The sequence below is a fragment of the Papaver somniferum genome, chromosome 11 (assembly GCF_003573695.1).
Source record: "Papaver somniferum cultivar HN1 chromosome 11, ASM357369v1, whole genome shotgun sequence".
Taxonomy (NCBI): Eukaryota; Viridiplantae; Streptophyta; class Magnoliopsida; order Ranunculales; family Papaveraceae; genus Papaver; species Papaver somniferum.
This window is the reverse complement of record NC_039368.1, coordinates 128,409,560-128,431,420: the sequence shown is the minus strand read 5'-3', so window position 1 is coordinate 128,431,420 and position 21,861 is coordinate 128,409,560. Positions and strand designations below refer to the sequence as shown.

General features: G+C 36.7%; 2 protein-coding genes across 3 annotated transcripts; both read left to right on the top strand.

The window, feature by feature from the left end:
- LOC113323333 (protein DETOXIFICATION 27-like) lies at window positions 1–3,537 on the top strand. 2 transcript variants are annotated; one of them, XM_026571621.1, is made up of 8 exons: window positions 1–359; window positions 440–981; window positions 1,060–1,146; window positions 1,223–1,279; window positions 1,383–1,621; window positions 1,728–1,846; window positions 2,028–2,114; window positions 2,208–3,537. In XM_026571621.1, the coding sequence occupies exons 1-8, from the start codon at window positions 45–47 to the stop codon at window positions 2,262–2,264; spliced, it is 1,503 nt and encodes a 500-aa protein (XP_026427406.1). In that variant the 5' UTR covers window positions 1–44; the 3' UTR covers window positions 2,265–3,537. The 2 variants fall into 2 exon arrangements, with proteins under 2 accessions (XP_026427406.1, XP_026427405.1); XM_026571620.1 differs by having other exon boundaries at window positions 1,205–1,279.
- A 10,582-nt stretch (window positions 3,538–14,119) lies between these two features.
- On the top strand, window positions 14,120–16,183 carry LOC113323301 (bifunctional protein STORR-like). The gene is made up of 2 exons (XM_026571589.1): window positions 14,120–15,209; window positions 15,289–16,183. The coding sequence occupies exons 1-2, from the start codon at window positions 14,190–14,192 to the stop codon at window positions 15,916–15,918; spliced, it is 1,650 nt and encodes a 549-aa protein (XP_026427374.1). The 5' UTR covers window positions 14,120–14,189; the 3' UTR covers window positions 15,919–16,183.
- The last annotated feature ends 5,678 nt before the right edge of the window (window positions 16,184–21,861 follow it).

Sequence of the window (21,861 nt, the reverse complement as noted above, 5' to 3'; positions counted from 1 at the left end):
ACCAAAACTGGTGACTGATTGAACTACTAGCTAGATCAAGTAAAATGGAAGACGGAAAAACTGGAGATGTAGTAAGAAAGGAACCAATAACCGTTCCGTTACTAGAAGAACATTTATCGCCGGCCACTACACTGCAACTGAATCATGATCATAGTGAAATACAAGACGATTTACCGAGTAGAGTTTGGGTTGAATCAAAGAAGTTATGGTATATTGCTGGCCCATCTATCTTCAGTAGTTTAGCTTCCTTTTCTATGATCATTGTCACCCAAGCTTTTGCTGGTCATTTTGGTAACCTTGAGCTTGCTGCAATCGCCCTTTCCATGACGGTTATCATTGGTTTTAGCTTCGGCGTATTGGTAAACAATATTCCACATCTCTTCCGCTTACTTTCTCTTATACTCTAGCTTTTCATTTATTTTTTTATGCTGTTATTCAGATGGGAATGTCAAGTGCATTAGAGACATTATGCGGTCAAGCTTACGGAGCTAAACAATACCATATGATAGGAATTTACATGCAGCGGTCATTGGTTGTTTTGACACTCTGTTCAATTCTACTTCTACCGCTTTACGTATTCACTACACCAATTCTTAAGGTCTTGGGACAACCAGACGATCTAGCCGAGCTCTCAGGATCAATAACAATCTGGTTGATTCCACTTCATTTTGCCTTAGCTCTACAATTTCCTTTACAAATATCTCTCCAGTGTCAACTTAAGACGCCTATAATTGCTTGGGTATGTTTGGGTGCCTTACTCTTTCATATTTTCCTCAACTGGTTAGCTGTTTACATACTTGGTTGTGGTGTTATTGGAGTTGCTGCTACATCGAATGTCTCATGGTGGATTATAGATTTGGTATTATTTTCTTATATTGTTGGTTGTGGTTGCCCTGAAACTTGGACTGGTTTTTCTATGGAAGTTTTTTCTGGCCTTTGGGAGTTTTTGAAACTCTCTGTGGCTTCTGGCGTCATGTTATGGTATATCTTTCTCTTTCTCTTTCTCTGATTTTTCTTGCGGCTAAATTTGATATGTAGCTAACTATGAGGAATATACAGTTTGGAGAATTGGTACTACAATATACTGGTTTTGATGGCTGGGAACTTGAAAAACGCTACCGTTGCGGTTTCAGCTCTAACTGTCTGGTGTGTATTTTTATTTTGTTTGGCTTCTAAGTTGATATCAGAGTTTGATTTGTACTAGTATGATAATGGTTCACAGTATGAGCATAAATGGATTGGAGTCGATGATTTCACTTGGTTTCTTCGCTTCAGCTGGGTAACTAAATTAACTATTTTGAATCAGATGAATTAGCGACATGGTAGTAAAGAGATACGGTTAATATTTTTATGCGTCCTATGTTGTTTTATCCATGCATCAGAATAAGGGTCGCCAACGAGCTTGGAGCAGGGAATGGAAAAGCTGCAAAATTTGCTGCTGAAGTTTCAACCATTACATCTTTGATAATAGGGATATTGATTTGTATATTGATAGGGATATTTCATGACAAGTTGGCGATTGTTTTCACCTCGAGCAATGTTGTCCTCCAGGCAGTTGATAACCTTGCATTCCTTTTGGCCTTCACCATTCTCCTCAACAGCATTCAACAAGTTCTGTCGGGTACACACAACTTCAATTTTGTATCCCATCTTTACACCCCCTTTGCAGAATGAATATTCAACATACATTTCCAAATATTAGTTAACTAGTTGTGTTGCTTTATCAGGAGTAGGTATTGGCTTAGGATGGCAAGCCACCGTAGCTTACATTAACCTCGGTTGCTACTATATCATCGGACTTCCACTTGGGGCTGCCCTCGGATGGGTTTTGCATCTTGGTGTTCGAGTATGTATTCCAAAATATATCCTTTCTACCATCTCTTTTCTAGAAATAGAGGGAGTATTTTTTTTTTACTCGCCGAAATATACCAGTGAATCTTATCGCAAGGCTCATTTTTTTGTTAAGAAATTTTTTTCCGAACGGAAATAATAAGTACATTTGATCAACCAAAATTAAAAACTTACAGGGTATATGGAGTGGGATGATAGCTGGTGTCGCTGCTCAAACGCTAATACTAATCATAATCACCATTAGATGTGATTGGGATATGCAGGTAAATTCTCCTTCAAGATCATATTGTTTCTAGTTCCCTATCATTCTCTTATTTTTGATCTTACTTATATTTTATCGATTCTGGATTTTGAAGGCTCAAAAGGCAAGCTCGCGGATGAATATGTTGTCAAATTCATCTGGCAAACCATGAATACAGTGTTGCTGACTGAGCGTTCTTAAAAATTAGAAACTGCCATTTGATCTTAATATAAGGCGTTGTCGGACGATTTGGTCCTATGGGCCCCTAATCCAATTGTTCGTTGGTCTATTACAGTATTTAAATATTCTATCTTGTTGGTCCTCTGAAACACCAGATGATGTCAGCAGCAATATAAATCAGTGGGTCTGGGTAGACTTCCGAAAAAACCATATTAAAACCGCACCATCACATGAGGGCAGTCCCACCCCTCTTGGAGTTAACAGGGGGCCACTGTCAGGCCCCACCATATGAAAACTGCGCGAAGGTAGTTTTGCGATGTTTTTTTGAGCGGTCTAACAAGAATTTTTGAATATAAATAGCGGATTTTTTGTGTGCCAGCAGTGTGAAGGTCGTCCTCTACCCATTTAAACCCTAAGGGCAATTCCTATGGCAATGTGCAAAACCAAATTTTGTTGAGCCAGGTGGATGATCAAATGTTGTTTCGCATTATGGAGAAGAAGTGGGCGGTTGACCATCAAGCGCCAGGACAAAGTGTTTCCCCTGGCGTTTGAAGGAAAATCGTTGGCGTGCGTAGGAGAACCGCTGGCGTTTGAACCAAGGCCGCCAACGACTACTTTTAAACGGTCACCGGAACGTCTAGTTTCTACCTCCATAAATACAGCTCGAGTTTGATCTCACAAATTCACAATAATCTTTCATCCGATCAATCTTTTCTTAATTTCAATTGCTTTTGATTTTCAACCATGAATCCTGATTTTGGTTCTTCTGAGGAAGATATGTAGATGGATGAAATATTGTATGAAGAAGAGGAAGAAATGTGTATGGAGTTTTTGCATCAAATGGATGAAGATGCAATTCAGCATAGAAGAAGGAGAAATTTTATGTTGCAATTACAAACCGGGATCATATCAAAGCCTTTAGAGATATATGAAGTTACGACTAGAATATGGACATGGCGAGATCGACATTTTTACCACGACAAGATGATGCATGATTATTTTAATGATTGTGTCTATTTCGATGAGGATTTTCAACGACGATTCCGCATGGGCCGCAACTTGAAGCAAAGGATTACTGCCGATCTTTTCCAGGTACAACCTTTATTTAATTATCAGTATGATGTACGACATGTACAAGGCTTTAGTCCCGAACAAAAGGTCATTGCGGCCCTCCGTATACTATGTTACGGGGTACCAACAGATTCCACGGATGATTATATCCGTATTGGGAAAACAACTGCCTTTAATTAGGTATCTCAAATTGTTTTGCGAAACAATAGTCGAGCATTTTGGTCTAACCTTTTTAAGAAAGCCAACTCAAAAAGATGTTCAAAGAATAACTGCAGAAAACGCGGCGAGGGGTTTTCCAGGATTGCTAGGTAGTCTTGAATGCATGCAGTGGACGTGGCATGCGTGTATGGTTGAATGGGAAGGCCTATATAAGGGTCATTATCCAAAACCAACAATAATTTTGGAAGCTTCAGCTACTTATGATTGTTGGTTTTGGCATACTTTTTTTGGACTCCCGGGTTCAAATAATGATCTCAACGTTTTGTATAAGTCACCATTGTTTTAAGATCTTAAGAATGGGATCACGTCGCACTGTAGTTTCACCATCAACGGTTATCACTACACTCAGAGTTATTATCTAGCAAACAAAATCTATCCAGAATGGTCAACTATGGTTCAAGCTTATAGTCAGGTAGGTTTTGGACCGACGGCTTCGAAGGATATGAAGTACTTTAACACCCAACAAATGAAATGCATAAAGGATGTTGAATGCTCTTTTAGCATACTGAAAAGGAAGTTTGCCTTCATAGCTTGGCCGACATGCTTTTTTGATCTTCAAGAAATGAAGAAAATTATGCTGACTTGTATCATTCTGCATAACATGGTCAGTGAAGAAACCAGATGTGACCCAACCTGGACTAGTTTTCCAGATGAAGATTTGAGGCCGAATCTTGTGGTGCAGCATGGGCGTCCGGCAAGAGAATATAGACCTGCCACTGACAGACTCCAAAACTGGGGAATCTATATATGGACAACTAAGACAAGATTTAACTAAGCACCTTAGGGTTTTAAAAGAAGCAACAAACGATGCAAGGGGACAAGGCAAAGGCAGATAAATGTTTTTTTTACAATTTAGTGTTGTTTATTTTAATTAATGTGTTATTTAATTTAAAGTTGTTTGTTTTTAACTAAACGACTGCAAATTAAACTAAGGAAATCATATTAAAAGTAATTTTAACTAAACAATTACATTTAAATTAAACTTAACTACTAAACATGATTTAAAATGAATTATCTATACTGTATTCATCTTCAATTTCTTCGAGGCATCATCTTCGTCTTCTTCCACATTCTCATACTGGCCAGTTTGTTGAGGGACTTGTTGTTCTGCCGTATCTATTCCTTAATTCATACAACAAGTTTTCGTGCATTCATTCTTGAAGAGTTCAAGGAGAGTAGATTGTTTAGCTTACAATCCCTGTAGTATTGTTCTTGCAAAAGACGACTTTTCCGTTGTTGCTTTATAGCAATGCCACGGTCCCTGACTCTATCTGCTTCTATCTTCAACTCAAATTGCTTATGCTCAGCATAGTTGAACTCGTTTGAACCTCCTTCTAATGCTCGTTGGGATGTGTCTCTCGCTGCTTTTCCAACTTTCTGACCCCCTCCTCTTCTTCTCTTGAAGTTGGTGTTAACGTATAGATTAGAGTTGTGTTTTTCCTGACTACTTGGAGATCCGGTATACGGAGATCCAGTTCCTTTAGGTGAGGAAGCAGGCCCACCATTTTGAAAATCCTACGAGATTGGACCATGTGGTGATCTTGCAGCCACTTGATTACCATCCAATAAGTATGGATTAAACTTTTTAAGCACCCTGAAAATGGTGAAAAAAGTTTCATGTTGGAAACTCGTTTTGTGGGATCTTTGCCACTCTTCCCGACATTTTCTTTTCACTTCCGGTTCTCCTTCACCACTTTTTTTGTTACGCCACATTTGAAGGATCAAAGCTAAATATTCACTAACGGATGCTGAAATTATGTGAAAAAGATGAGACAACTCTTCGACATCACGTCTATTGATGTTATCAGATTCTTCACAAATTTTTTGTAAATCTTTTCATAAAAGGTTTTTTTTTCTTGATAAATACCATTGATTTGATCTAATGTGTATAATGCATAATTCCTACAAATTGACTCGTCTTCATCCATCGTATACTTAACACCACGAATTCTTGTGTTTCTTGGTTGTGATTGGCGTGTATCTTGTTGTGTTTGTTGTTGTGATCGTTGTTGTGATCGGTGCGACGAGGATGCCATATTTGTTAGAAATGTTATAGAGATTTTTTCTGGTAGATCGAGTTTATATGAATAGTTGTGTTTTAAATAAAGGAAAAATGAGTATTGAGATGGTATGAAATTGTGAAATTTTGAAGTAGAGATGAAGAAGGTGTGAGTTTTAAGTTTGGAGATGAACTGAATTTATAGGGAAACAAAAAGGAATAATAGTCGTTGGATGTCGAGATTGGAAAGTAGCCGTTGGTAATTTTGGGTCAAACGCGGGAGGGTTCACCAGAGACGCTGGCGTGTGAAGGGAAAACCGGTGATTTTGGAACACACACCAGCTTTTCAGGCTCACATACCCGCGATTGTGCCTCAACCGACCGGTGTTCTATAAAGCTCGCTTCTGTTCTTCCGTCTCACTCAACAAACCAACAATTTTGTTGGTTTGCCCATCCGTTTTTCATGTTTGTTGAGTCCTTAGTGGGATCAAAATGAACAAACTTCATGTTTGTTGAGCCCATAGGAACTGCTCTAATATGCTCTGTTGGCAAATTTCACTTTCCATTTTTAGCTTTCTATATAATATAAACACAAAAAAGTAAGAGAACATAATAAAAAAAAATCTAAAAAATGAAACGAAAACAAAATAAAAAAGATTAAACTAATTAAATACCCACAGAATTCATACTTCCTTCATCGAAGTTATATAAGCAGAGAATCAGTTTTTGGTTGTCCATCTATAAAAGCATACTTCAAATCCCTCGATAATTCTTTCCAAATATGCCCCTTTTTTTATGATAACAGACATCTAACCCGACGCATGTGCACCGGCTGTTTAGAGAATTTCTGCATCGTAGGCTGCCAAAATTGGATTGATGGACCTAGTATTATCATAGGGGTCATGAAAAATGTATATGAAACTTTAAAAGCTATAATTATTATACATCCACATAAAACAATTATTTATAAGGGGAAAACCACTTTTATTAGGGGAAAGCTGAATCTGTGTGGATTTAGAAAAAATCAAAAATTCCTAATATCAGTTGTATCTATTTTTTATTTTATTTTATTTTTATTCTCAACTTTTGACCAATGTTATCTAAATTTGATCAATCGCCTCTTTTCTATTTTGCATTTCCATCCTAACCTATACAATGTAATTAACTAATCATTTCTCTTGTTCTTTGTAAATAATTAATTAGAAGGGATATGATCATTTCTATGGTTCGACTATGCAAATAATCCATTTGACAAATAACAGTAGAAACTATTACATTCTATAAGCTATGATGCAAATGTAATAATCAATTTTCCAATAGGAAAGGGGCAATGACGCGTCCTAGTTTTTAGTTGCACAAATTTGGATACAATTGATCAGAACTTATATCAAAAGTTAAGAAGAATGGAAAAAAAAAGGAAAAAAGAAAATAAAAAAAAATGTTATAAACGTGTAATTATATTAAGAATATCTAGGATAAATCTCGTTTATTACTAGGATGCCCTTGTGTCTAGTCCTATAAATAAAGGCTCTATATGTTTGTTTACACTATTTCTCCCTTCTTCTCCTCTACTTTGTGTCTCCTTCTCTATCTTCTCCTTTTACAAGACGTTATCACGCACGAAACTCTACCGATTTACCGTCGTTTAGATTAAAAAAGATCATCTTTAAGAAGAAGAAGGAAAAAAGAAAACTCACTGAAAGTCGTGGAAGTTGTCTCGGAGCCATGATAGAATTCATATAAGCGATATCGATTTACTCTTTGTTTCCCGGTGATTTTCTTTTTTTTTTTTGACACAGAAAGCATATTTATATTGAACAGAAAGGATAATACAACATCATACTACATCCCTTAACATATCAGAATATTCTACTGGGATGTTATCAAAATACTGAAAAGAGGTACCAGTAGTTCTAGCCTTGTTGGCTAGTTTGTGAGCTACACTGTTTGTTGTTCTTTTAACATAGTTGATAAAGTTACTACTACTATTACCTAGCAGGTGCTTTATTTGTATAATTAAACCCTGATTCTCCCACAACACATTCAGGATTGTACCTTTTAGAGAATTTACAACATTTATACAGTCTGACTCAAAAACAACATTTTGCAGCTGTAGAGTGTTAGCCCAGTTAATAGCTTCTTGAACTGCAAGACATTCAGTGTGTTCTGCATTTAGTCCTCCGTTGTCGTGTCTGCCTCTGATTCCCCTGCAGGTACCTATTGAATCTTTGATTATTAGACTAATACCAAATGCTTTGTTTTTTTTTTATCAAAGGATGCATCAATATTATCTTAAGATGATTTATACGAGGCGGTTGCTATCATGGAGGATTGCTTGAGCATTGATTAAGAGCAGTATGTTGTTGTTCTGAATTCATACTATTGAAACATTATGTAATTTGGTAGTTTATGCTTTTTTACTGATCTTTGAGTATTTGCAGTTGTGTTTCTAAACACTTTATTGCATCGACTCTTCCATATTTCCCAAGTAGTTATCATAACTCTTATTATCCGGGTGTTCCAAGAGTCATGCTCCATAATGGTAGATTCTGAAAACCAGCTAACAATCCAAGTTACTACTGCATTGTTGGATGGCTGTATATTGCAGAAATTTATGTTCATAGAAAACCAAATTTCCCTAGCCGAGTCACAATCTAAGATGATATGATCCAGAGTTTCTGGAACATTATTACACACCGGAAAGGTTGTAGATATTTCCTCTTTATAAAAGCTCAACTTGACCAGTGTTGGCACTATGTTTTTAAGGCACTTCCAAATGAAATGTTTGACCCTATGCGGGGTATTCACCTTCATAGTTGTTTCCACGCTGCTTTTGGGACTATTTGAGATTGTCTACTCCTTGAGGGTAGAGCATTATATGTAGATTTTACAGTGAAGACACCTCTTCTATCTGGCTCCCAAATTATAGTATCTTGATTATGCTGAACTAAATGCATTTTCAGAATGAGTTTAGCTTTGTTTCCCAGTGATTGGTTTTAAATATTTGTAGTTCATGATTTTTCCACTACTGATCAATTCTTTTTTCTTTTCTTATGCAGACTATATAATCTTTGATTAGATCGAAGCAAAGTGTACTTATTATCACAGATGATTACATCGTTCACATACAGATGTTGCAACCATCGTACACTAACACTTGCTTTTTATTTGCTAATTATTTGATTTTGTATCTTTTTTTTTTCTTTTCTAAACATGTGCAGTACATTTTTTTTCGATATTTTTTTTCTCCATCCACCTTAAAAAGATGTGATTAGTGAGATAGATTTTACCATAAAAAATAAATGGTTTGCTGTTGATTTTTTTTTCTCTTATTTTTCATAGAGAGAGGAAAAAAAACCATCCAAAGATGGTTTACATAGTTTCTACTCCTTCATTGAAACTGTAATTGCCATAAAATTGGTGTAATCGCAATTTAAATACCTTTACGGTAACGAATCACGTGCATGGTTGAAAAACTACGGCCAATTAATTTTGATATTTTCATCCATTTGACGAATATCATGTGATTTAATTATAGTTGGTTTCTACGTATCTACAAGAAACCATCCTCAACACGGAATGGATTTTCCATATGCGGTGACTAATGCGGCATGTTATTTTTCCTTTTTCTTCAATGCAATTTTGGTGTACCGTATGAACCATTCGATATTGATTTTTCTCCATTATTTTTATAAGATGTGAGAAAATAACTTGGCATATTCTCTAAATTTTATACCAGTTTCAACCTGTAATGGATGTATATTTTTTTCTTCAAAATCGATAACAACAATGATATCTTAATTTATTTTTATTATTTTTTACCAAAGAATCATATATGCCAATTAAAATTAGTTTCTCTATAAATCCTAGACGGATGAGATGTTGTTAGCATATTATTCACAATTGCAACCACCAATTGTTGTATTCCTAACGGATATTGAGCAAATTTTTCTTCTTCCAACTGCTAATCTCCTAAATTAAGACCATTCAACTTGATGTTGAAATACAATAGGACACAAAAGATCAATGAGTGCGCACCCAACTTGTTAGCCTAAATCATTAATTAGTCCTTGTACTGACTATATTGATCTTGATATTAATTTCTTTAAATGAAATAAAGCGTCTATAATTTCATTCTTAGGTGAATGAATATCTCGTCGGCCTTATAGGTCATTGGAGATTTATGTATTTCTTGATCTAATCAATGAATCCATGGTTGGTTTTAAATTTGTACATCAAGTAGACTACAATTTTATTTATTTATTTGAACATTTCTTTTATGTCTTTTAAAGTCATTATCTACGGTCCAACTGGTATTATTAAAATCCAGATATTATTACGAGTATATGTCCTTGATTTAATCGGCTAATACTTTGCGAACTTGTTTTTGTATATGAGATGAATATATTTCCCCCATAATCAGGGGAAGACTATACACTACCATCCGTTTCTCTCCCATTTTGATCAAAACGAAAAAGGATGTCTACTAAGCGTGAAAATATCTCATCTAGCTTTTATATAAGATTTTGCCGTTTGAAAAGGAAAACTCAATCACATCTAGCAAGCAAGCAGCATTTTTATATAGGCTACAAATAGCTCCAACAGAATCTATCATAATATGATTCACATTCTCAAAGTTCATATCTCATCAGTTGAATAGTAGGAGATTATCATGCTCGTGGGAGCTGGTACTAGTAAATTTTGAATTTTTCAAAGTATGCACACACTGGAAGTTGTGTGAGATCGTGATAATCTAATATGATTGTCGAATAATCATTTATGGTAGCTACCAAAATAATAAATATGGTGGTTGTTAACCCCTCTGCAGAGGAATATCGACATATGTGATTGGATTATTTTAATTTCTCGATTGGCGCAATATAAGGATCCTAGCTAGACTCGACACCTTAAAATTTCCAAGCCTGAAACTACAGGTTGGTGTTAGTCATATTAGGCATTAAGACAAATAAATCGTTTTAAAAGCGACTGGGGTTTATATGTTCAAACCCTAGGATTGTTCAATAACACTTTGTTCTTCCTATATGATGCATTTGGCATGGTAATCCTTGAAGTATTCATATTGCATTCACACAAGAAATGTGGTCGGAGAACATATTCAATTTGAAATCCATTGAGGATTAAAATTATATTCTGGCAGCCACCTGACTCGATTATGTCAGGATTAACAATATCCTTTATGTGTTTTTAGAAATTTGGTACGAAACCAAAAATACGGATTAATTAGTTGATGATATCAAATTTATAGGTCTCTCGAGGAGTCCTTAAAAACACAAAAATCCACGCTTTAGCACCATAAATTCTAATTTTTTTGTTTATTTCTTAAAATTTGCAGTTTGAATATTATGCTTGCTTAACACTTGTCTATGATGTAGACTATAGTTGTGATTTTGGTGCTTATTTTCTATAATACTCATGTTGTTGAGTTAGCATCCATGAATCTTCAAAAGTTGTACTCTTTTCCTTTCGTTTTCAGGTTTTGTCCCATGTGGTTTTCCTGACAATTTCTTTTAATGTTGATATTTTTGCTCTTTTTTCTTCGTCTATATTTTTTCCCATTGGGTATTACTGGCAAGATAGTGAGGAAATTTAATTCAACATGTTGGTCATCCAAGGGGGAGTTATATCAATTTTGGTTATTTGGTGCATTCCCACCATTATCTAGGTCACTTTATTAGACAACATCAGCATAACCATCTCCTATGAATTTGGATATCATTCTGATCCATTTAAGGTATGATCACAAATTTTGTTCACCTATGGTACTGTAACTACATATTGACACCTAGTTGAAGAAACTACATCTGCAAATCATCTTTGAAGATAGCAAACCAAGACACAAGTTCTCAATGCATTTAGAGAAGCTTGAAGATTTGAGAACATCACATTAGAAGACTAACGCAAAATAAGACTTCATCAACCGATAGATTTCTCACGAAAGCATCATAGTAAAAGGTATTTTACTGGACTATCTCGTTGTACTCTTTTTCCTTCATCAAGGTTTTGTCCCACTGGATTTTCCTTGTCAATGTTTTAATGAGGCAACATATGCATGTCCAGCTCCTTCCTAAGTTTACTCACAATTGTACTATTTTCCCTTCGATCAACTTTTGTCCCTTTAAGGTTTCCTGACATGGTTTTAACGAGGAATATTAGCTTAGACACAATGTCATCAGGGGGAGTGTTATTAACGTGTAATTATGTTAAGAATATTTAGGAAAAATCTTGTTTATTACTGGGATATCCTTATGTCTATCCCTATAAATAGAGACTCTATATGTTTGTTTATTACACTAATGAATATAATTTCTCCCTTCTTCTTCGTGTCTCCTTTTACAAGAAAAAAAATTTATTGATGGGGGTTTTTATTTAATTTTTCTTAATCCACCCCGTATTTAGTTTCCCCCTAGTAAAAGTGTCTTTTCTCCTATTATTTATCCAAAAAAGCACCGTAACGATCATGAAATAGAAACATTATCTTTATTTATGGTGGGAGCTAAATTAATTGGCCAGATTCTCATATCCTATGCTGCAATCGTGTTTTACAATCAGCATTTGCTAATATTTTATCACGACAGTGTATCGGCTTATTAATGCATTGTGGGAACTCTTGTGAGAGCAAATCCTATAGATAGTGTCACTCTTTCATTTGAAAGAGTGCACTACCAATTAAACCAAATTAGAGTCTTTTATGGGTAGTGTTTAGCCCCTTTTCAGCCAAAAACATTCATGCACTCGTTTAATTGGACGAGTGATTGGGAACGTAACACTAGACGGGGGACGGTCCCTCGTTTCAGAAAACAAAGCCACACGGGAGACCATCACCCGTTTATCAAAAAAATGCGTTGGACGGGGGACTGTCCCTCGTCTGTATTGATTTTCACTGTCTCACGGGGATAGTCCCCCGTGTATGTATAAGTTTAGTTTTACAAATATTAAACTTTCCCTCCAAACATTACTTTATTACAGAATTTTGACATTTTTTTTTGTAGACGGGATTAGTTAGCCGTCCAGTGTACTACTTTCATTTTGCCCATAATGGCTTCACTCGTTCATATGAACGAGGTCTCTTTCATACGAAAAAAAATAGATTTTTTTTGGAGACTACCCATAGGATATGTTCGAAGGATGGATGATTTTATCTTCTTTCTTTGTTTAGTCGTTGAAGAAGTAAGTATATGTCATGTCTTGTTCACATCTGCACCCATGATGTAGCACCAATCTAATCTTTCTATGGGGATGGTATATCTTTTCGAACCACTGGTGGGTCCTGCTTAAATATCCATGGACCAATACCTTTATATCATGGCGGAAAAATTTGAGCATCTAGCAATTTCGATCTGCATATTATCAGTGTCAGTGCTTCATAGGCATGCCACTGTTACCCATAACAACAAATAATTTAATCCAATATCACAATGTCCGTAAAAGAAGTCACTTCTTTTCAAAAAATACATCTAGAATTTATCGTTTTCTTTCCTATTACCTAAACCATGTTGGATATTTTCAATAATGTTTGCTGCTATTCCTGAGGTAAGGGGGAGCAGCCCCTCCTGACTGTTTTGAATTTTGAAAACCAATTTCTGTCTTCAGAAATTTCTATCCACACATCTCTTCCCATAGAGTTTCTTCCTAAGAGAAACCATTAATGGATACCTGTTGAAAGCGTCCGTTGGAGATGACAAGACATCTCCAAAAGGAATGAATTCCTCTTTAAATAGCGAAAGGTTTCTCCCCTTTCAATCATCAAAACTCTCTCTCTAAGCATCTTCAGAATCAATTACAGTGTGTTTTTGGTTGGGTCAAGGGAGTACAACCTTTGAATCCAACATTGTTAGGGATTCACTGTATCCTGAAAGCAATATTTCGTTGAGCGATTGTACTCGCCAATTATTTGGGAAAGGTCGAAATAATTACTAAAAAGAATCGCAAGGCCTTGAAGCTCCAGTGATACAACATTCTTTTCTGTTCTCTGAATTCATCGACTATCTATTTTCCAACAAACCAAAATGCATCCCATCCTTAATTTTTGCAACATCCGAAATATTTTACTCGTTTTATAACAAGTTATATTTTATACTGATTACCGCTTCAAATGCCTCTTTTGATGGCACTATTACGATGGCGCTGCCATCATCTGGTTCGTAATCATTTATTATCGGCTCAATAATTTCTTCGTCATAGGCGGTTTCATAATTTGAAGAATCTAATACGGATACACGTCCATTTTAACTTTAATAATTACATATCTTTCATTTTTCTTCGATCATTTTATGTTAGATGAACAAACAACACTATAAGTGTACTGTATTGGCTGCTCATGACCCCTACCTGCAACTTCTGCTTTAATTCTGATAGTTACATATCTTTGCTGTCTCTTCAATCATTTTAGCCAGCAATTAGTCAATGGATGATGATCAAAAGAGTTACGGAAAGAAGAGGCAGTTGGATCGAACACGAGCTTCTCGTACGTGTACCACAGAGCAGCATCAAGGTTAAAATATTCCATGAGAAAAATTTGATGGTATATATATAAACCATTAAACACTTAGTTAGAGTTAAAATCTTGATGCATGATAATAGTGCACTGAACAATTCATTGAGAATTTGATGATGAAGAAATCTCTTCACTTTTTCTATGATCAACCAGTTTCGGTTTCCACTCTTCTGCTTATTCTTCTAGTGACATTTTCACCTATCATCTACTATATACAGAAAAAGAAGCAAAATTCAACCTCATCGTCACGGACCGGAACTATAGCAGCTTCTTTACCGGAAGCATCGGGTGCATGGCCAGTAATCGGTCATATTCATCATTTCATGAAAGAAAACGAATTAACTCATGTAACTCTTGGAAACATGGCTGATAAGTATGGACCGATTTTCAGCTTAAGATTCGGAAGTCATAAAACTCTAGTTGTTAGTAGCTGGGAGATGGTTAAAGAGTGTTTTACAGGTACAACAGACAAGTTGTTTTCGAACCGTCCCATCCCCTTAGCATTTAAACTTATGTTTTATGACACTGAATCTTATGGTTTTGCACCTTACGGAAAATACTGGAGAGAGTTGAGAAAGATATCTGCACATAATCTCCTTTCCAATCAGCAAATAGAAAAGTTCAAAGACTTGCGAGTTTCGGAAGTCGACAAGTCCTTTAAAAAGCTTCATGAGTTATGCAGCAACAAACAGGGAAGTTCTGCAACTAGTCTTGTGAGATTAGATGATTGGTTTGCATACTCGACATTTAACGTAATAGGAAGGATTGTCGGCGGAATCCAATCAACTGCAGTGATAGGTACCCAAAGCATTCAGGAAAAGTTCAAGCTTGCAATCGATGAAGCGTCGGATCTTATGGCAATGTTTGCCGTTTCAGATGCCATTCCATGGCTTGGGTGGATTGATCGATTGACTGGTCTCACAGGAAAGATAAAGAATTGTGGACAGAAATTAGATGCACTAGTTGGGGTTGCAATTGAGGATCATCGGCAAAAGAAACAAATTTTTAGAAATACCACAGGAGCACTGATGGATCACGAACAAGAAGACTTCATTGATATTTGCTTGTCTATTATGGAGCAATCACTGATTCCCGGAAACAAACCCGAAATCTCTGTCAAATCTATTGTCTTGGTAGTATATCTCATCATGAGCATGTTAACGGATTTTAGCTCTATATAGAAACACTTACATATTGATCGCATATGTGCAGGACATGTTATCGGGTGGGAGTGATCAACCAAAATTAATCTTGACATGGACCCTTTCTTTGTTGTTGAACCATCCAGACGTGTTGAACAAAGCAACAGAAGAAGTGGATACACACTTTAGGAAGAAGAAGAAGATATCACATCATGCACATATGGTTGATGCTGCTGATGTTTCTAACCTCGTTTACATCCAAGCGATTATCAAAGAGTCGATGCGATTATACCCAGCCAGTACACTGATCGAGCGGATGACCAGTGATGATTGTGTAGTAGGTGGTTTCCATGTTCCAGCTGGGACGCGGTTATGGGTTAACGTATGGAAGATGCAAAGAGACCCAAGGGTGTGGAAAGATCCGATGGTATTTCGACCTGAGAGATTCTTGAGCAATGAAAAAAGTATGGTAGATGTCAAGGGTCAACATTGCGAGCTAATACCATTTGGAGCGGGAAGACGGATGTGTCCCGGTGTATCTTATGCGATAGAAGTCATGCGTTTGGTTCTTACTCGTCTTATTCTCGAGTTCGAGATGAAAGCACCCCTGGGGGGAATTGACATGCGATCCAGGCGAGGTTTATTCAACAACAAGGTAGTGCCACTAGATGTTCTGATCACCCCACGCACACTAGAATAAGATCCGTTCATTTTCTGAGGCTGATTTGCAGACAAGTCTTGTTATTGGGAAATATATGTCCGCTGCTTTATTACAAGTGTTGGAAATATATGTCTAGAAGGAGTTCCATGTTAATGGGATAGGGGCTAAAGGGTCTTAGTTTCATGTAATACTTATTTAAAGACTATTAAGGGTCTTGGTTTCATGTAATACTTATGTAAAAAATATGTCGATGCAATATTATGAAGAGTTTATGAGCTGTTGTCCATGTTTGAAATTACTGTAATTTCTTATGTGAGCTGTTTTCAGTTTCTATTGCTCTTCTCTAGATCCATAATACAAATCTTTTTATATTTAACTGAGGGAGAATTTTAATTATGTACCAACATTCACCAGTAGTAAAAAGCAAGTACACGTAAAATTTTCCATCTTGATAAAAGAATAAAGAAATAAGATGGAAGACGCAGGCAACAAGTCTACTCCTATTCTTATTCAAGCTGACAAGCACCGCATCAAATCCAGAAAGGGAGATGATACATCTACCGAAGAATTCTCCGGATACACGCAGCTCCGAGGGCCCACACCAGAGAATCATATGGGGTGGGTTTCCCACTAGTTTGTGTGTAGTCGGAGAGGTTTCTGGAGGAACTCTTCGTGACGTGAATCATTTTCGCTCCAAAAACGAGGTTGTACTTGAATCAAATACTTTTACATCAGATGTCTAGTGCGAGGCAGACATTTGAGAAAATGAGAAGAAAAATGATTTGACATCCAAGTGTATTAAATGAACTAAACAAGTGTTTCCATGACATAGTTAGGGACGAATAAATCCACATTGTCTGGGGTTAGTACTTAGTAGGTGGCTCTTAGCTGGCTTAGTTCTCAGTTATTCATTTGAAATTAGAGATGTTGGAAAATGTGTTCCCAGATGATGAATTCAGAAAACAGAAAAGAATATTGTATTACTAAGTTTCAAGGCCTTACGATTCTTTTTGGCAATTATTTCGACCCTTTCCAAGTAATTGGCAAGTACAATTGGTTAGCGAAATATTGCTTTCAGGATACAATGAAACCCTAACAACGTTGTTGAATTCAAGGGTTGTACTCCCTTGACCAACCCAAGAACACACACGGTAATTGAATCTGATGATGCTTAGAGAGAAAGAAATTTTGATGTTGTTTTGGGATGATCTGAAAAGGAAAACAATCACCACTATTTATAGGGTATTTACATCTTTTCAAGATGACTGTTCATCATGAAGTCCTTGAGATCAACTACACTTTTCTATCCTAATCCGAGACTTAGCTATGTAGGTTAGAAATCAAGACTTATAGTTTTGATCACTAGCATTGACAAACATGCTTGAGATAGCAACGCATGCGAGGTTGATCGAGCTATGCTCTAACAGTTTTCATCTAACGGTGAATAAGGATTGCTTTGTACCTAAGGAAAAACCCTAATTTGAAGGCTATATAAAGGAGACATCTAGCATTGTGCAAAACTAATGCCCACACGTTTGTGTGCTACTAGTGCTCCCGCTAGAGTTGATCTCCATTAACCTTTGATTTTCTTCTCTAAAATCAGGTTAACGACTTAAAGAATTCAGTGGGATTGTGAAGCCAGACCGATACTACTTTATCGTAGTTGTGTGATCTGATCTTGCATCTTCTATCGTACGAGTACAATCGATTGATCGACTTGAGATCGTGGGAGTTCTCCGATAGGCAGGATAGAGAAGTCACAAACATCTTCGTCTCACTGTTTGTGATTCCTCGACAATCCGTTTATGTAGTCAGGAAGGATTGTAGAGAGGTGATTGATTAATCTAGGCTGTTCTTCAGGAATATAAGACCGGATTATCAATTGGTTCCTGTTCACCTTGATTTTATATCAAAAGACGGAACAAAACCTAGGGTTTATCTGTGGGAGACATATTTATCCTTCGATAGACTTTTCTGTGTGAGATAGATCTGTTTATTATCAAGTATGTGATTTTGGGTTGCAACAACTCTTGGTTGTGGGTGAGATCAGCTAAGGGAATCAAGTGCGCAGTATCCTGCTGGGATCAGAGGCGTAGGAGTACAACTGTACCTTGGATCGGTGGGAGACTGATTGGGGTTCAATTATAGTCCTGTCCGAAGTTAGGTTGCAGTAGGCTAGTGTATGTAGCGGCTTAATACCGTGTGTATTCAATCTGGACTAGGTCCCGAGGTTTTTCTGCATTTGTGGTTTCCTCGATAACAAAATTTCTGGTGTCTGTGTTATTTCTTTTCCTCATTATATTTTATATAATTGAAATAATACAGGTTGTGCGTTTGTGATCATCAATTGGAAATCCAACCTTTGGTTGTTGATTGATATTGATTGATCCTTGGACATTGGTCTTTGGTACCGTCCAAGTATTCCTTGTATTTGATAAAGACTTGCTATTGTTTTTAGCTTGATTAAAAATCAAATCAAGAGAGAGATATTAACTCCTTGAGATACTTTTATCTAGATTCAGTCTGACTGTCTAGTTGATTCTCTAGCAAAGTATTTCGGAGTTAGTCCATACAGATTTCTAAGCGAAATATTGGGTGGTGTTGTTAGACCCCCGCTTTTTCAATTGGTATCAGAGCAGGCAAACACGTTCAATACATAACAAGTCTGTGTTTGTAGCGATATGACTCTATGGACAGAGGTGTTATCTCTATTAACGTACCACCAGTCTTCGATGGCTCTTATGGTGGAAAATTTCTATGCAAGCTTTTCTTCAATCGCGTGATTTTCAATCATGGGTATATGTGGTGAATGGTTATGATGCTTCCGTAGTTGCAGATGGAGACGGAACTGTTCCCAAGAATATTGGTTAATATAATGTTGCCGAGATTCTTGCTGCAAAGCAGAATTCTGAAGGGTTAAATGCTATCGTACATGCCATTTCCCCAAGTCTTCAACACCATGTGTCTAATTGCACTAGGTCTAAAGATGCTTGGGATATCTTGGAAACCATATTTGAAGGAAACTCTAGTGAAAAGGAAGCTAGGCTTCGAAACCTTAATTCCGATTGGGAGAACCTTCGTATGGCATATGAAGAAACATTTGATGAGTTTAATCACAAAGTGTCTTAAATTGTTAATGAATCTTTTGCATTGGGTAAGACTATTCCTGAAAAGGACACTGTAATGAAAATTCTCAGATCGCTGCCATCTAGATACGAGTCTAAGAAGCATGCCATCGTTGAGGGAAATAACCTCAATAATCTTTCCAGAAACACCTTGGTTGGAAGCTAAAGATTTTTTACCATGAACATACATCCAAAGTCAGTAAGGATGTTTCCTTTAAAGCACAAAAGAGCACTAAATTACTTGCCAAAGGTAAAAGTGTTCATGTCTCTGAGGATGATCAGTCTGAGAATGATTTTTCAGATAAAGACCTTAACGAGTCGGTATTCTTGATCACAAGACAGTTTAGGGATCTTCTGTTGAAGAGAAGTAAACGGTTTTCAAGAGACAAACCTAGGTCATCATACATACCTCACGGTCGCGTACCTCCTAAAAACAGTGATGCTGACGAGGACATGCCTCAGTGATTTAAGTGTAAGGGTTTTGGCCATTTTGCTAACGAATGCCTAAATCGTAGAAAAGTTAGTGTTTTCTCGGTTGTGCGTTAAAGTTAGTGATGAACAGTCATCTTGAAAAGATGTAAATACCCTATAAATAGTGGTGATTGTTTTCCTTTTCAGATCATCCCAAAACAACATCAAAATTTCTTTCTCTCTAAGCATCATCAGATTCAATTATTGTGTGTGTTCTTGGGTTGGTCAAGGGAGTACAACCCTTGAATTCAACAACGTTGTTAGGGTTTCATTGTATCCTGAAAGCAATATTTCGCGAACCGATTGTACTCGCCAATTATTTGGGAAGGGTCGAAATAATTGCCGAAAAGAATCGTAAGGCCTTGAAGCTTAGTAATACAATATTATTTTCTGTTCTCTGAATTCATCCTCTGAGAACACATTTTCCAACATCTCTTATTTCAAATGAATAACTGAGAACTAAGCCAGCTAAGAGCCACCTACTAAGTACTAACCCCTAACAATGTGGATTTATTCGTCCCTAACTATGTCATGGAAACACTTGTTTAGTTCATTTAATACACTTGGATGTCAAATCATTTTTCTTCTCATTTTCTCAAATGTCTGCCTCGCACTAGACATCTGATGTAAAAGTATTTGATTCAAGTACAACCTCGTTTTTGGAGCGAAAATGACACGAAGAGTTCCTCCAGAAACCTCTCCCGCTACACACAAACTAGTGGCAAACCCACCCCATATGATTCTCTGGACATGCCTCAGTGCTTTAAGTGTAAGGGTTTTGGCGATTCATCATAAAACGATGAAGATCTATACAAAGAACCGTGGAAATTCATCAACAAAAAGGTATGTGGAGACTTGAATTTATCTATAACTCAAAAGTCTATCTCTTCTATCCCCTACTTCTTATGAGACAAAAGTCATATGCTATATAGACTAGATCATATACATTTGACATTTCGAGCTGAGCATTCATTGGTTATTTTTTATCTCGAAATCGTGTGTTGGTAAAGAGTTTCGCTTTGATCAAGTTTATCTTCACATAGTGACGAAAGTCATCAAAAGTTTCAATCACTTTGAGAATTGCTCTGACGTGAATCGGTCTGTGAATAACGGCTACATAGCGTCCTCTGAGAATGTCTCAATGATTGAAATGAGAGTTTAGATTATATAACCATGTATTCCTTGAACCGAAGTTTTTGAACTTTGTTGAACAAGATAAATCGGAAGGATTGTGGAATTGTCTTGCCAAGTCCGCGAACCCAGTCTGCAGACTCAGTTCGTGAACTGTCGGAAGTTCTCGACCGAGACTTTCTACGGGATTTTCTAAAACTGGTTTGTGTGCTAAGTCTTCGAACTGGCGAAAATTCTCTTTCCGAGATTTTTGCCGATTTTGGAAAACTCAACCGATTAACTTAAGTCCGCGAACTTGTTTGTGAACTTAAGAGGTTATGATCTAAAGATGTGCTATGAACATGAAACATTAAATTACTAAGGAATGCTTTATGCAAACCGTGGTTATAATGTTCATGAGAAGATTCAATCGAGTTGAATCATCTTTGTTTCAATTGTGTCTTATGTAGTTATATAAGATCTCATAGCAATTAAACAACTCTTTAACTAGTTCATTTGAGTCAATTGAACTAGTTATGGTGAAGAAGAACAAGGTTAATATGAAATGCTCACATGGTTAACCTTTTGGGTTACTATGTTGAAACAACATACACGTACACGTTTGGGCATGGTTTTCACAAACCCAGTAAACGTTTACCCAAGTGTGTAACAAGCTAAGTTTTCGATCTAACGGTTGAGAAATATTAGCTTGAATCTAAATCAGGTTTCATCTAACGGTGAATAAGGATTGTTTTGTACCTAAAGCAAAACCCTTATTTGAAGGCTATATAAAGGAGACATATAACATTGTATAAAACTAATCTCCACACGTCTGTGTGCTACTAGTGCGCCCGCTAGAGTCGATCTCCATTAACCTTTGATTTTCTTCTCTAAAATCAGATTAACGACTTAAAGACTTTATTGGGATTGTGAAACAAGACCGATACTACTTTATCGTAGTTGTGTGATATGATCTTGCATCACTTGAGATCGTGAGAGTTCTCCGATAGGCAAGATAAAGAAGTCATAAACATCTTCGTCTCACTGTTTGTGATTCCTCGACAATCCGCTCCACAGATTTATCCTTTGATAGACTTTTCTGTGTGATACAGATCTGTTTATTATCAAGTCTGTGATTTTGGGTTGCCGCAACTCTTGGTTGTGGGTGAGATCAACTAAGGGAATCAAGTGCGCAGTATCCTGCTGAGATCAGAGGCGTAGGAGTAAAACTGTACCTTGGATCGGTGGGAGACTGATTAGGGTTCAACTATAGTCC

Coding starts and splice junctions, on each gene's coding strand:
- LOC113323333 (XM_026571620.1), top strand. CDS start 45: ATGGAAGACGGAAAAACTGGAGATGTAGTAAGAAAGGAACCAATAACC. Junction 982..1,059: donor GCTTCTGGCGTCATGTTATG/GTATATCTTTCT, acceptor AGGAATATACAG/TTTGGAGAATTGGTACTACA. Junction 1,847..2,027: donor TTTTGCATCTTGGTGTTCGA/GTATGTATTCCA, acceptor AAAAACTTACAG/GGTATATGGAGTGGGATGAT.
- LOC113323301 (XM_026571589.1), top strand. CDS start 14,190: ATGATGAAGAAATCTCTTCACTTTTTCTATGATCAACCAGTTTCGGTT. Junction 15,210..15,288: donor CTGTCAAATCTATTGTCTTG/GTAGTATATCTC, acceptor GCATATGTGCAG/GACATGTTATCGGGTGGGAG.